This window comes from Rutilus rutilus (assembly GCF_951802725.1).
Source record: "Rutilus rutilus genome assembly, chromosome: 16".
NCBI lineage: Eukaryota > Metazoa > Chordata > Actinopteri > Cypriniformes > Leuciscidae > Rutilus > Rutilus rutilus.
Genome location: NC_140224.1, coordinates 24671968 through 24688205, shown reverse-complemented (window position 1 = coordinate 24688205; position 16238 = coordinate 24671968). Strand labels below are relative to the sequence as shown.

Genomic DNA, 16238 nt, shown 5'->3' with positions numbered 1-16238 from the left:
TTTAGGAAAACTCTCATTTACAAGTGCTGTCACATGGACTGTGACATAAATCTGTGGCTCGAATTATAAGAACCTGTTTGCCAATCAACTTTCAGAGCACCAAACTTATGATTGGCGTCATGTAACATGTCAGTTTGAAAAGTTAATCAAGCTTTCAAAGACAATCATTCCTTTTGATCGAGCATATTCCTTGAGTTTTCTTTTACAATCTGAGAATCAATACTTGATCCCATAACAACACAGGATAAAATTACTTAAATTGCTGAATATAAAGTAATGATGAGTATATTTTCCAAACCCAAAACAGAACAAATGAGGAAAGCAGCAGTTCCATATTCCACAAAGTTTCATATTCCATCTTATTTGCTAGCAACAGATAAAATAAAAACAACATATATAAAAAACAAATCTATTCAATAAATGACAAATATTAAAATGACAAAATAACACTGAGAATCTAAATCCTTTTCATGTAAACATCTTTGGTCAAGCAACTTTATATCTAGATCAAATGAACAAGTCCCTATAATTATTTAGCTGATGAATTCCCCAGAAATACATTGCTTGCTAAACAATTGTTTAAAATGAGTGTCATTAAGCTTTATTTTAATTTGCAATAGTCTTGTGGCATCTGACGCCCAAAAATAACTCCTCTAGTCTAACAGCTCCCTTCACATTTTCAGGGCATTCGCAGATAAAGCTCAGTGGGACTGCTGGGGTATTTATTTTTAGAGGGTCTATCAGCATCCTTTGGATGTGGCTGTAGATTGACAGGACAAGTGTGGCCAGCAGGATGAAGGAAGGAGGTCCTGGATCTAGACCACGCACCCCCACCCCCTGACCCAGCATTCCAATGAAGAGAGATAGAGCTGTTCTTGCTTCCTCACGCCCCCTTTTTGCTCTCCCCACACTTCACATGCTCATGGCCATGTGTATCTGCGCTCACCTCTCAGGACTGACAGAAGCTCGGCTGGCAGTCTGGGCCACGGAGGAGGACTGAATGGGATGGGACGAGAGTCACAAGACTATTGATAGAAACCAAGAAACATTAAAAGAGACACAGGAACAACGTGAGAAAAATGGTTGCAGAGGAGGTAGTGGTGACCCTCTCAGGAGGTGCACCGTGGGGTTTCCGATTACAAGGAGGAGCTGAGCACCAGAATCCCCTCCAAGTGGCAAAGGTAAGGGGACAGTTCGATAGGCTATACCTGGTTTAGCTGAATCGTGTGTCTCATTTAAATGAAGGGTCTATTAACCTGTCAAAAAAATACTGCACATAATAAAAAGTCAAATCACATTGTCACGTTGAAAGATCATATATTAAATTTTTTATCAAAATGTATGTATATATATAATTTAATATATAAATTGAAATGATCAATGTCTATGACATTTAGCCCTGGTCAGATTTTTTTTTAACTGTGTGATATGTTTGCTTCAAATGTCTCTGAGGAATATCTATATTACTTGATAAGCCTACAAGATTCAAGTATTATTAAGGACATTTTCTGATGAAAACTCATGTGGGTCATGCGGCCCATTCGCATGTGTGAGGATATGTTTGTCATATATCACGTATGAACTCGATTAGAACACATTTTTTTGGGCCCTTTAAATGAAATACTCATTGCATATTTATATTAAAAACTTAAATGTAATTAAGATAGATATAGCACTGACATATGGGCAAGCATAAATAAGATATCACTGTCACATCATATTGCAGCTACATGCTAGAGAGCACTTATTTTATCTGTTGATAAATGCTGTTCATGAGCTATTTGGCTGTGCGCTGTAAGCATTCCTGGTCCATAGATAAACCTGCTAGGCTTCACAGTGCATCTCTTCACTCTTATCTAATTGACAGCTTTTGTTTGGCTTTCTCTGGAATCTAGATCTTTCAAAGAAGCATTCTCACACAGTTCTGTATAAATGAGGATGTTATTTCAGGACTGAGTAGAATTACAGCCACAGTGTCTACTTATAAGCACATATGCCCCATTTGTTAAGTGACAACTGTGTGCAATGCATTTTCCCTGATCTAAGGGCTATTTTGGATCGGTGAGTGGTGGCAGAGACTGTCTAGTCTACTCTTTACATGTTCCAAGGGAAAAGATATCCGTCACAGAGCGATGGCCCTGACTTTTTTATTTAGAGAAATATATTTTTGCTTGGAAATAAATGTCCGTCCAGCACCAGGGAGTTTCCCCTCGGGCATTCATTTCAAGGTCACTTCTGCAGACTTTCATCTTGTTTCCATTTGCGGTGTGGCCTTTTTTTCCATGACCATCTCTACTTTTAATTGAGCTATTCTGATCCACCCGGATCTCTGATTGCTTCTTTTAATCCTGGCATCTAGAACGACCTCGGTGACACTTGCTCGGCTAGCAAAATCCTCTGGCAATGTTTTGAAAATGACTGAAGATGTACAGGGTGTCCTCATAGGAACTCATAATGTAAATGCAGTCATACTTCCAATGCTTTGCAATCCTTTATGGTACACATCCACTTCATTTACTATATTAGTACTAAGTCCACTTCTCATAAACATGCACTCATTGAGTTTTAAGCTGAATCTACTGAGGCTGAGTGACAACTGACTCTTTACAATAGTTGAGCACTTTATTTAGGCTATGTAGGGAACATATGGTGAATTCATGACATGCCCTGGATCAGGTCTGCCAAGAGTCAACAGCTGCCCTGGCACCAGCTGCACATGTTGTTCCCCCAACCTGCATTCACAGACCATTTGATCGGCAATAAAAAGAAGGTGAACGGGCCTGGCTTTCATCTATTGTCTTCCAATTACAAGTTTGTGTTACCAGTTTTCACAGAAAAGCTAAATTAACATTGTGTTTGTAGTTTTTAATGGTCTTCATAGAATCATGCATTTATTTTTGTCGACAACTTGCAGATACAAAAAGCTGTTTTTAAAATTAGCCATTACATAAGACTAATAGTCTGAGCTGCTCCGAGCTGTTAAGCCCTTTAGGCCTTTGTAGGGGAAAATACATATTTGCTTTAGGTTGGTGAAAACATATCCCCTCAACTCATCAGGACCGTTGTAAAGTGCCTTAAGAAGCAAGAGACAAAGACAGGAATGTTGCTGGCCTTTAGCTTGGTGCGTGTTGATGAAGTGAGTGTTAGAAAAGCGCTCTTAAATTTGACAGATGACCTCAGGAAGGCCCTACACTCAAGGAGAGGGTTTTTGAAGATGGGCAAACAGCCAGCAACACCAAACCGACGCCAAAGAACTAGCACTGATGAAAACCGACTGTGTTGTCGCCTGCGTCGGGGGAAGAAAGCTGCTCTTGAACACACCGAGAGAATTACAGCCGACTGTCAGCTAGAATGCGTGTACTGCGCATGCGTGTATGCTAAATGAGGCAACAGTCTATTTCTGAAGATATATTCATCTATATTCGTCATTCAAAAAGGGAAACCGACGCTGCAGATACACAAACCATAAACAAAGCAGAGCGTGTTTACCGTTTTGAATATCAGTCCTGCTAAACACTTTCTTTATTCCACTCCGCTCATGTTAATATTGAAATATTTGCCAAGTAACACTCAGGTAAGATGGTTGCTCGCTGTTTTGCTATTATTCTCGTGCACTGACTCGTTCACTAATGCCTAGTTCACACTACACAACTTTAAACGTCGGCAGATCGCTGTGTTGTTAGACTACATGACTTGCACTGGAGTCTTGAAGTCGTTGTGGTGTTCACACTATATGTGACACTACGTAAATGATCTGCAACAGGGGGTTACACACTACACGAGCTGACAACAACTCTGTCACCCAACGACTCTATCCAGTCCCAAAACCACATTTTGTCACGAAAACATGCGCAAGAAGTGGAATGGGAAATGGTGCATTCCAATGGCGCATTGTCTATTTAAAAATGGATGGCGGGACAAAATTGGCGGTTAAAAAAAAGAAATACTTTTTCTTTTTTTTCTTTTTTTCTCTGACAGACGATCCCTGCTGTCCGCGTGTGCTTATCCATCCTTTCACCCATATTCTTTTTTTTCTTTTTTTTTACGGGGTTCTAAACAGATCATTGCGCAAACAATCTGTTTAGAACCCCGTAAAAAAAAAAAAGAATATGGGTGAAAGGATGGATAAGCACATGCGGGCAGCAGGGATTGTCTGTCAGAGAGAGTTGGAGGTGAGTAAAACATTATAATGAGAAAGCAGCTGCCTGTTGTGGTTTGGCAACGATGGTTACAAATACAAAAGGCTTTTGTAATGTCATAACCATAGACTGTAAAAAATGGTCATAACAAGCTGATCATTGGCTGTTGCTCGTCGCAACACGTGACACCACAAGCTATCGAGTCGGCCGACAGCTCCAGATATTTGGCATGCTAGACATTTGTCTGGCATCGGCAATGTATCAGCGAGCATTTTTGATGCATCGTTAAGTATGTCACACTTAAAAAGATTGGCGAGCCCGGATCACCCGCAGATCTGCACGCGATTACAGCCCGACCTGTCGGCGAAATCGGGCTTAAATCGGGCTTAAAATCCTGTAGTGTGAACTAGCCATAAGCTGAACAGCCAATCAGAGTTATCTCTCACCAACGGCCTGAAAGAATTCAACATGTCGAATAGGACCCAAAAAAGATTTTTTTTTTGCTAAATTCTGAACAATTCTTAATACACGATTTGACAAACAACATTTCGGTAGCCTATATATATTTTTTGAATTCTTTAAATAGATATGCTGTGCAGTATTTTATGCAAAAGAAGAAAAACCAAAAGTAACTCGGAACAGAAACATAGTAGCCTATCAAAAAGATTCTATCAGTGATACATTTTGCGGGTTACATGAGTAGGCCTAGGTTAAGTTGTGAGTGAGTCACACTCACATTTAAAAATGCGTACGAAACAATCATAGCGGTCCGAACGATGAGCCTAGGCTAGGCTATATTTTTCAATTTCCTCCATTTTGTCAAAAGCTTTGTCAGGATTTAAAGTTCAGTAAATGGAAATAACGAGTCAGTGCTCTGAAGTCAATGATTCACATTCACTGACTTGAAAGATTTGTTAAAAAAAAGTCATTATTGAAAAAAAAAATATATAGCCTATATATTATTCATGGACGTGGGTGTCATTTGCTCTCGTGTAATAGTCACTGCACTGTGCCAGCCTGAAGCGAGAATAGGCATGAAGTGTTCGCGATCATCAGAAAACTTTCAATGAGAGTTCAGTCGGAACTAAACATTAAACTTTTGCAGATAAATTTGACGTATATTAGACTAAATTGTAGTTTCTCAGGCAAAATGTGATGTATTTTTAACCTGCTAATTTCACCATTAGCCTATGCTAATATTTCTAGCTAAACAATGACTGACAGGGTTGGGGTGGGTTGTAACACATCTTTAAAAAGTGTTACAACAATCCCCTTACATACAACTAAGTACAGTTTCTTTTTAATAATTTTACAGAATAACTAGACAGTGGAAGCGAAAGACAGATACAGGTGTGCTTGCCTGTTTTTAAAAAGAGACTGACCTCAGACAATGAAAGCTTTTGTGGTGTTGTCTGTATAGAGCCATTTGGCAACTCAAAGCCAAAGGAAGTTTGAGTAAAATGTGCCATATGCAGTCTCTAGGCCCACCAAGCCTGCACTCCAGGGTCAACATTGTGATTCTGAGAGTATTCACACACCTACACACAAGTTCGAACACATATTGAGTGTTTTTTGTTAGACCTTCATGTTCATTACACAGGCATACTGGAGTCGAGTGTTCATTAAGCATAAATACCATTAAGGAAGTTTGTTACAGTAGTCTAATTTACACTCATGCTCACACACAGTCAAACAAGTGGATTTGAGCAGTGGTCAGTCACAGAAAGATTGTTCTTTTGGATTGTTTCAATCAACCTGGTTTTGAAGTATTACATGGTGTGTCCGCTGTTTTTGCTTCTTTAGTCTAATTGTTACAACTTACCCCAGCGTGTGTTACAGTATCCTACCCCAGCAGTGGGGTAGATTGTAACAAAGGCACACCATGTATTTGACATCAACTTATAAGAGCTGTGATATTCTTGCAGAGGTTTGAATGAGTGCCTTTAGTTTTGTAGTAAACAAATGTGGGTACTTTTTATAAAAGTTTGAGCACTTAAGTTGAAAAATTCGGTGAGTTATGCTGAAGCAAAAAGTGTTACTTACAACCCTACCCAGTGCGTTCTCCCTCTAGTCTACATACTTATCTTCCTGAAACTCATCAACAGAATGTTTGTGCTGACTCTGTCTCCTCCTGCTGTTAAAGGTGAGGAAGCGCAGTAAGGCCTGCAGGGCTGGGCTCAGAGAGACTGATGAGCTGGTGTCAATCAATGATGTGTCCTGTGGAACACTATCTCATGCTGAGGCTATGAATCTGATTGATAGTGGCAGAGGAACCCTCCATCTGCGAATCAAAAGGTCGGTGTAAGATATGATTATCATGAGGAGTTGAGAGTCATTGAATTTATATTCAAAATAATCACTTTGCTTTCCATTCAGGGCCCCAGCTGTGTATCAGTCAGTGGTGCTTCTGGGTCGGGCCCCCTCTCCCCGCATTGATAAGGAGTACCGGGCAGCCTTGAGGGCCCTGTCCCCTCCACTTACCTCTAAACCGCCCAGTGTCAACCGAGCATCGCTCATGTCCCCCACCGGCGGCCTAGAGTGGCTTACGTCCCCTCCAGACAGTGAGGCTTACTACGGCGAGACAGACAGCGACGCAGATGTGGCGGCACAAGAGAGGCAGCGTAGACAGAAACGACGAAGCCCCAGTAGCTCTCCTGCCAAGATCCCCGGCCAAGCCTCACCCCAAGAGGAGGAGACTTCAGAAATGAGTGGCTATGAGAGCGCCCAGGACGTCTGCATGTACCCTCAAACACAGAGCTGGCCTGTATCTGATCTAGAGGGAACGGGGACTCAGCAACAGCACGTAATGCCTGGGGTGGCACGCAGAGAGGTGGTCTACCAGCCCTCGCAGGCTGAATGGTCACAGCAGGCTGAAAATTCCTCTGAGAATTCAGACCAAAGTCCATCAGGAGCTGCTGAAGTGGACAGTGGCTTCCAGGAGCCTCCCACTGTCCCACCTCCACTTGTTTCTCCAGAGAGGGCAAAAGAGGCTCTCATGCTTGCATCTCACAGACAGATGGTACCCATGGTCGGTCCTGTGGACAACCCAGTGGATGAAGAACTCACTGTCACGTACATGGACAAGGCCAAGCAAGCTAGTGAGTACCAGTCATCTTTTTTAAATAGCACACACACACACACACACACACACACACACACACACACACACACACACACTACTGTTCAAAAGTTTGGGGTCAGTAAGATTTATAAAATGTTTTTGAATTATGGTCACCAGGGCTGCATTTATTTAATCACAAATACAATAAAACAGTAATATTGTGAAATTGTATTACATTTTAAAATAACTGTTTTATATTTGTAATATATTTTAATTTAATTTATTCCTGTCATGGCAAAGCTGAATTTTCAGCAGCCATTAGTCATTAATCAATGTTACTTTTTCAACGTATCAATGATATCAGTGTTGCTTGATATTTTTGTAGAAACTGATTGCATTGCTAGATGAATGGAACGTTCAGAAGAAAAAATTGTATCATAATAAAAGCCTTTACGGTCACTTTTGATCAATTAAAGGCATCTTTGCTGAATAAAAGTATTAATTTATTTTTAAATTAATTAACTTTTAAACTATAGTTTATGCTTGAATATCTTCATTTCATACACCATACATTTAATTGATATTTACTCAAAGAAAAATAACTCTTTGACTGAACTTAAGTCACTTGTGGAATTTCTTTAACGAACACTTTGTCCTAACACAACGACTAACGACTTTTTTTATTCTGTTGCATTAACTAATTTCAATTACTGTATGTCAATTGAGGAGTCAGTACAACAAATTATTTTTGAGTGAATTTATATGGAGGATGAGCTCAGAATTATTTCTGTACTGTGTTAAATTTAACCTCTGGAAAATTCACTAGAGATAAATCAATATTCCATGTCAAGAAGGAATGTAAATCTGGACCTGGTGTGATGCAATGATATTTGATCAAATTAAGCCAGAATTCAGTTTATCACATTTTTACTGCATATTGCAAGATATTTTGTGTGATGATACTTAATGTGGACAATTCATTTTCGGGAGAATGGAAGAAGTTTTTAAGTCAGTCTGAAAAAAGTTGAAAGGGCATATTTGAGGATGAAATAATCTCTGGAAGTTTTGCAAACCTGAGTTGAGAATGTGAGTTGAACTGAGCACGACCCATAATTCGATTCACAATGACACAAATGACTCTTATGAGCCAGTTATGTTAATGAATCGATCAAAATAAATCAGTCTGAAGAAACATTCACTGAATGAACTTGCTGAATCAGTGAGAGCGGTTAAACTCACTTACCGTACTGCACGTTATCATTACTTTCAGTTATGTTTGTCTTAAAATTAAGTGTGTTTTGTGCTCTTAAGGTTTGTGAAATTGTGTGAGATCAGTGGTTATGACACTTTAGTTAAGGATACACATTTGCTTCATTGATTGTCATACAACCTAATAACATGATATGGCTCAGTGGGAAATAATCATATCTTGTGATGTGGGATAAGTAATTGAGCTCATATACAAATGTCGGTGATGGGGGTTCCTCATGTCACTCTGCTGAGGGTTTAACAGGGCAGGGGAAGTGGGCTGGAGTCTATATTTGTCCCTTGACTCAGGCCTATAATACAAGCCTCTATTGCATGCTGGGAAAGGCATGTCCAGTTGTTGTCCAATGTCAGTGATATTTCATTCTCTCCATTTAAATGGTTCAGTCTCTGATATTAAAATGATTTTAAGATCTGGACTTTTTAAACAGAATATTCTACATCTTTAGTTTATTTTAGTTTTCCTTTTTAACAATATTCTTAAAGTATTAAGGACTTTGTCTAAATGAATGGGTATCAAACAATATTTTACAGCATATAAATTAGTATGGTTCAAGCCAAATCTAGATTTACACTGATTGATAAAAGTTAAAAAAGGGTTAAATCAGTGGTTCTCAACCTGTTTGACTCCATGGCCACCCTATGTCTAAGACAATATTTGATACTGAATCCTTTCTATTATCTTTACATATAGAAACATATATGTATGTTATATTTACTGTTATAATAATGTTAATATAACTAAATTTAAATAATTGTATGACCTTTTGGGTAGTCTCTGGAAGTTTGTTAAGGCCCCTAGTGGGCTCTGGCCCCTGGCTGAGATCTACTGGACTGGTTCAGTAGCTGTTTTTTCTTTTCTTTCTTTCTTTCTTTTTTTCTTTTCTTTTTTTAGATTTGATGTATTTCTACTGAAGCCAAGTGCTGATTTTTACTAAGTATCATATGACTTGAGTCACTATTCAGTTATTTGAAAGCTCATCCCTCTCAAAGGTTAAAAATCTGACCTTAAATATGAGATGCATATACACAGGTGTCAATGATGTGGTTAATGATGGGATGAGGATTAGGAGTCTGTTTTTCACAATTCTTCTTATAGTAAGATAAACACATATTGGAAACTTCATTGGAGTCAAACAATATACAGTATCTTGTGTCTGTAGCTGATGGGGTGCTAATTCCCCTCTCTAAAACCTTTGGGAAGGGTTTCTCCTCAGCTAATGGCACCCCGCCGACAGTCTGAAGGTCACTTTGCTTTCCAAGACTGATGGGACATTTTTAGGATTGTGTAGCCTAAATAAACATGTTTTGGTGTTTAATTCTGTATCTCTATTGAGAATTCCAAACTAGAATTCATGTTTGTGAATTCTCTTGTGTGTATGTCTCTGAGGCTAGAGACATTAATGCAGTGAGGATAAGGGTTCATGACAGCTGCTCTTCTCTGTCACTGTTAGTGGTGAATACAGAATAAGCCAGGGCATTCAGACAGCCTTGGTAAGAAGAGAAGATGAAGCGTGCACACACCTGTTATTGTGACAGCATGGTGGGAGGTCAAAAGAGAGTGGTATAAAATATTGTGGATGTGCCAATCAGAGAAATAGCTCTGTCTCTCAGAATAGATAGTGAACAAAGATTAAATAGCAGGAACTGGTTCTTTTCTTTTTCAATGTACTATAAGTGTCATAACTGTAGTTACTGGCTCATAATTGTTCAAATCTAAAGTAACTGCAAAAGCACAAGATATTACAGAAATTGATTGTTCAAAACTGTTCAATGGTGATTAAAAAGGTTGACCTTTTTATCTTTACATTTTATAATAAGTCAAATGTTGCCTCAACACTTAAGAGTCTCAAACACATCTGATCGGTGGTACTTGTTTCAGAGTCAAAGTAGGTTTAGAGTCATTGATTTAGTAGGGTTAAGTCATTGTGGTATGGTTGGAGATGTCATCATGACCCCATATGACGCTCAGCTTAAGCAGGTCTATCCAGAGAGAGACCGAAGTGTGCCCAAACAGGTGGGAAATGTCCGTTAGCTCTCTTCACTGACCGAAATAGCTTGAATGACATAATGGGGTTTCTCTGGGCCTTTGACAGGGTCTTGCGGTTAGACAAAAGGTCTTTAAAAGGCCTGACCTCAGACTACGGACTGGTTGATTTTGCACCAATGTGGGCCGAGCTCCCATTGCTGGCTGTGCTCCACTGGTGTGTTTGTGTGTGTCCTGCCAATAAGGCTGGCTTAAGAACATAGTTTTTACACTGAACAACATGAGGAGCTTCACATTGCCTGGAGAGGTTGAACACAAAGGACACATCTATGCAGGTAAAGACCTCAGGGCTTCTGTAGAGCTTTAGAGAGATGGAGCTTGGTTTCTGTTTAAATGATCCAAAATTGGGGATAAAATGATCACTAATGAGAAAGGTGAGACAAGGTGATAGAAAGGTATTATTTACAGTGTCTTTACTGAGATCAGTTTTGGCTTTTGTGTTTTTGTTAAGTTTGTTTTACTTGTATTGATTTATTGAAAACTGAAATGCTTAAAAAAGCTATATAGCAGGTATATATAATGGTTAACCTTTTTGTGTTGAATGGTCATTTGTAATGTCTAGATAATCAAAAGTCTCTACAGATAATTACTGTATAATTAAAAACACATTTATGTCTTTATTTGGACCTTATAAATGAGAATATTTTGAATTTAATATGGCATAATTATTCCAACATTGAAGATGATTTGAGGCCCTCCATATTAGAACGAGAATATATTAGCAAAAAGACATATCAGATTCCTTTACCCTGTCTTTTTATATAGATCCTGGATCCCAAAGGGTTACTTGCTCAAGCTGTTAGAATCTGATGGGCTATTTGTAGAGAAGGATGAGCTCAGTAATTTACCATGAGCATTTTGGTGCCAGACATTTCAGCATCTAACCCACTGCATTATAATGTCTATAATATCAGAGCTATTCTGACTCAGCTGTGTTCCAATTTATTACAATGCCAGTTTGATTTATGAAAGTTGTGACTTTATGTTTGATTACTTTATATGTGACTTTATGTTTGATGTTGCCTATTAATCACCAAAGGTACTGTTATATAAAAGTAATAAGATACCCTATAGACCAGACAAGGCATGCTAACAAATATACAGAATATACAAATGATACTGTTGGTTCAAGTAAAGAAATTTAAAGTATTTCTTGCTGATTGATATACACACTATCTTTCTCTCCTTAGAGCTACACAGAGGTGAGAGTTCACAAGATAAGCAGGTGAAGGAGGCCCGATCCAAGTGCCGCACCATTGCGTCACTCTTGACAGATGCTCCTAACCCTCATTCTAAAGGTGTGCTTATGTTCAAAAAGCGACGGCAGCGCGCCAAGAAGTATACTCTCACATGCTTTGGCAGTGTAGACGGAGAAAGCAACAGTAACACAGAGGGAGAAACTGAAGACGAAAGCCTGTTTCCTGGGAGTGAATCTGAGATTGATGAGGATGGTTTTTCTGCTGCACCAGACCCTACCTGGGATAGCGGTTACCTGGACGTTCTAGACAGGAGAACTTCAGCGTGTATTGTGCCTGACAGAGAAGCAGAGATAAGCCCGGGCCTAAACGCCACTTCAGGAAAAGGAGCCCAGCTTTTTGAACAACAGAGGAAAAGAGCAGAAAAACATATGTCAAACCTGGCTACACCCACTGCCTTCTCCATGCCACAGCATCAGGGAGACTCAACCCTAACGTATACCCCAGTTACTCCAGTCACACCCCTATTCTCTCATAGTACCAGTATGGTGAACGGGGAACCTTTGGTGGTGAGCAGGACAAGTGTTGTGTTGTCATCTCCAGTCCAGACACCCATGCCATCAATGGCAGGAGTATTACCAGAGCAAGCAGACTCATCGGCTGCCAACTCAGTGCACAACAGAACTGCCAGGCCATTTGCCCCTGGCTGTGTGAGCCATCGAGCAGCAACTGCTCCAGTAGTCTTCAGGCCCTGCTCTGCCAAAAAGACTGGATCACTGGCTCAAGCTGTGTCTGTGGCAACTATTCCAGCTCCCTTCTCTCCTGCTGGCTCGGAGGGGAAGAAAGCCATCTCTACGACATCACTGTATATCCCTGCCAGACCGGCCACCTACAATGGTCCTTCCTCTGTGCTCTCTCCATCCTCAGTCATTTCAAGTCCATTTTCTCCTCCCCCTTCAAACGCTCCACTCTACTCCCCAACTTATTCCAGCACCTCTGCCCCTTTTTCTCCAACATCTTCTCATGTAACACCTTTGAGATCACCTTCTGGTATATCTCAGCCATACTCTCCACCCCAAACACAGGCAATGCCTCTCAGTCCTCCGTACCACAAGGTTTCTGCTCAATATCAGCCACCTCCACTGGTTCACGTGCCAGCGCTGCCTTTCTCTCCACCTTCCACAAATGTCCCAGGTATTCCCAATGCCCCTGCCCCAGCCCCTGCCCATGCCTATGCTCCTGCAGCACCAAATGTGCAATCTTCCCCAGCCCACAAAGTCTCATTTAACCCATACATCTCTGTGGCATCCACTACACCGGAAACACCAAATGCACCAGTTGCCCAGCAGTATCCTCTCTTCTCCAACTCCACAGATGGGATGACTTCTCGGGAACAGCGGGTCTCAGTCCCCGTTGGTCGCACTGGCATCCTGCAGGAGGCTTGTCGTCGTGGCACCAAGAAACCAATGTTCAATGCTCAAGAGGAGAAGGCGGCTCCATCTTATAACCCTGAACTACTGTCTCTAGTGCAGAACTTGGATGACAGGTCCCGTTCGGGTGTAGAGGCTGGGTTTGAGTCTGGCCCTGAGGAGGATTTCCTCAACCTGGGTGCAGAGGCTTGTAACTTCATGCAGGCACAGAGATACAAGATGCCACCAGCAGTGGCTCCTAAACCAGCTCATTCAGCTCCTGAGATGCCCCAGATGCAAGGTAAAGGTGCAGAGCTGTTTGCACGCAGACAAAGTCGCATGGACCGATATGTGGTGGATAAACAGCCCAAATCTCCAGCGCAGCCTCGTGATCCGTCACCCTCACCCTCCCTCCCAGGTCACTGGAAATACTCTCCAAACATCCGAGCCCCACCACCCATTAATTATAACCCACTGCTGTCACCTTCTTGCCCTCCAGTAGCCCAGCGTGGTACAAAGGCTAATGATGCAACTAAAGTTGGGGTTAAAACAGTGCCTGGCCAGCACAAACAGGGTATAAAGGCTCTAGACTTTGTGAGCAGGCAGCCATACCAGCTCAACTCCTCTTTGTTCAGTTATGGAGGTGGAGTCCTTCAAAACACTGCCACTTATCAGCAGCAGCAGAATGGTGTTGGTATGACAGGTAATTTCCTTAACCCACCGAAGCAGGTCCCTGTTAAAGCAAGCCGTGTGTATGAAATCAAACGTTTCTCCACGCCTACTCCCATGTCAGCACCAACATCCCTGACCCCTACTGTAATCGCCCCTCGCTCTGCCACAACTCTCGGTGAGCCAATGTGGCGCAGTGATGTCACTTCCCCACCTCCCATTTCTCCACGACCTGCGGCCCCATTCTCGCCACCTCCTCCTGCCCCGACAACAGCCCTGCCTGCTCTCCCCAAATTCACTGCCCCCGTGCCCAATTCAGTGCACATCCCACAACTCACTCCTGGTCAAGACACCCAATTCCAAGCAGCCAAGCAGTTTAAGAGCGCCCCTGAGCTGAGTCCCCTGTCTGCTGGTGTGCGATCCTCAGGGTCCGGGAGTAGCCAGAACCTACGGGTACCCAGACCCCGCTTCAGTACATCGAGCATGGGTCTGCAACCAAATGTGTGGAGGCCTGGCTCAATGCTTTACTGAGAATCCACTGTGACACTAATTATCACCCTGGGCAAGAGCACTTCAGTGCTTGAGCTCTGTTCTGCTAAATGAATCGTTCGACATCAGTAATATAACAAAAAAAAAGTCAGTCAGAGATGTATTTTTTTGCATGTTCGCAATTGTAGTATTTCAGTCACTCCAGACAAGTACACAATTATTTTTAAAATAGAGTATGCAGCAACTTCTAGCATCATAGATGTCTACATCTGTATATGTACTGTATTATTCAGTTTTTTCAGAATGTTGAGATATTTATGTACTGTGCACATTTGATTCATGTTTCTACTTCAGTTTGCATCTCATTTATTTTACACCAAATTAACATGTTTAACCCATAGAAAGAATTGCACAGACACTATTTGTGAAAGCAACTAAATAAAATGATGGCATTAATATCTAATAATGATAAGTTTTGACATTATGTACAAGGGGCCACAAGGATGGAATGAGGAAGGGTAATTAAACTATATATGACAGAATCCTATTGTAACAGAAGTTAATGGACCTCAGAGTTATTGAAGATTTGTGTACAAGTGTTATAGAATGTTCTAAGACATGTATTTTCTCGAGTTGTATCAGAGTCTTAGTGAAAGAAATACACAAAGAATGTGACGGACTTGCAATGAAAAAGATGAAAATTCCTCAAGTGGAGAGATGGTACAAATCACCCCATTGCGCTCGCTCTTGAATTGCTATATCATCTGGCCTCTGCCATGCCCTTTCCTTCTGATGTTATCCATCCTTTATCTCTCTAAACATCTCTTGAGGTTGGACTGCAGGCCTGTGTTTGTGTAGACTCTAGAGTATTGCACAAAGCCTTTGCTTCTTGTTTGATGAGGATCAGTATAAATGCTTGATGCATGTGCTCATTTCTTCATAATGCTGCATAGGCCATGGTTTTGAGTGAGCATTTACAAAAGCATGTGAACTCCCCTATGGGGAATTGTGCTGGGGCTTTTTCATATGACAGCTGAAAAAAGTACACTATGACAAATTCTGCAAGCGCTGATTTATCTTTATAACATATTATGCGAATGTGACATTGACCACTTTCCCTGGTGCTTGCTCTTATTGTGAATGATGCTTTTTCCAAACAGGTATGACATCCATTTCAATCACTTGTGTGAGCTGTTTAACCGCATTTGTGAAATTGCACATGCCTAGTTGAACTTTGCTTGCTTTGCTTTTTTATCAGAAAAGACCCAATGGCCTTGGTGTAATGGAACAACATGGAATGGTGGGTACCATTTCTCTACTAAGGTTAAGAGGGTTGATTGGATGTAAAGCTATAGTGTGCCTTGTGTCATTTAAGTATAAAGGTGATGACAGAATGGAGGTATGCAAATGGGAGATATGAAGCAAGATATAAAATTTGAAAGCTAGAATAGAGAGGAAACTGCCTTTTTGATTTTCTGGGCCATTAGATAAAGTTATACACTCAAATATTAATTTTCCTGTACTAATAAGATTGTCATAACGTATGTCATGCTTCTACACAACATTTTTAAAGCTTTAATTTAGTAAATGTATTATTTTGTGTTAAATATTATGAAAACGTAATTATATTAAATCAATTACACTTAGTGCTTTGGGTAATTTGAAGTTTATAGTGGAATTATGTAGGCTACAATGCAAATGTTGAATGAGAGAAAATGGAAAGTTTAATGGACTTATGGATTCTTGGGCTCTAGGACTGGGAATACGAGAACGACTTTGTACTGTCTGAGTTACTATTGAGCAATGAAAATAAATGTAGAAATATAAGTGGATGTGGTTTTTTTATTCTATTTTCTCTAATGTTGTGTTGATTTCATAGCTCTCAAATAGATTAACCTGCATATATAAATATAAAGATCATGCCAACTGCTTTATAGTGTTTCACAATAAATGTTTTTAATT

The 16238-nt window shown here is 40.6% G+C and overlaps 1 protein-coding gene across 1 annotated transcript; it reads left to right on the top strand.

Annotated features, from left to right (window-relative positions):
* The first annotated feature begins 752 nt into the window (after nt 1–752).
* On the top strand, nt 753–16238 carry synpo2lb (synaptopodin 2-like b). The gene is made up of 4 exons (XM_084433601.1): nt 753–1181; nt 6283–6434; nt 6516–7237; nt 11704–16238. Exons 1-4 carry the CDS (start codon nt 1080–1082, stop codon nt 14316–14318), a joined length of 3591 nt encoding a protein of 1196 aa, XP_084289727.1. The 5' UTR covers nt 753–1079; the 3' UTR covers nt 14319–16238.

What these genes read in the sequence shown, in the direction of transcription:
- synpo2lb (XM_084433601.1), top strand. Translation starts at nt 1,080, where the DNA reads ATGGTTGCAGAGGAGGTAGTGGTGACCCTCTCAGGAGGTGCACCGTGG. An exon ending in CTCCATCTGCGAATCAAAAG is followed by an intron (nt 6,435 to 6,515) that starts GTCGGTGTAAGA and finishes CTTTCCATTCAG; the next exon opens with GGCCCCAGCTGTGTATCAGT. An exon ending in GGACAAGGCCAAGCAAGCTA is followed by an intron (nt 7,238 to 11,703) that starts GTGAGTACCAGT and finishes TTCTCTCCTTAG; the next exon opens with AGCTACACAGAGGTGAGAGT.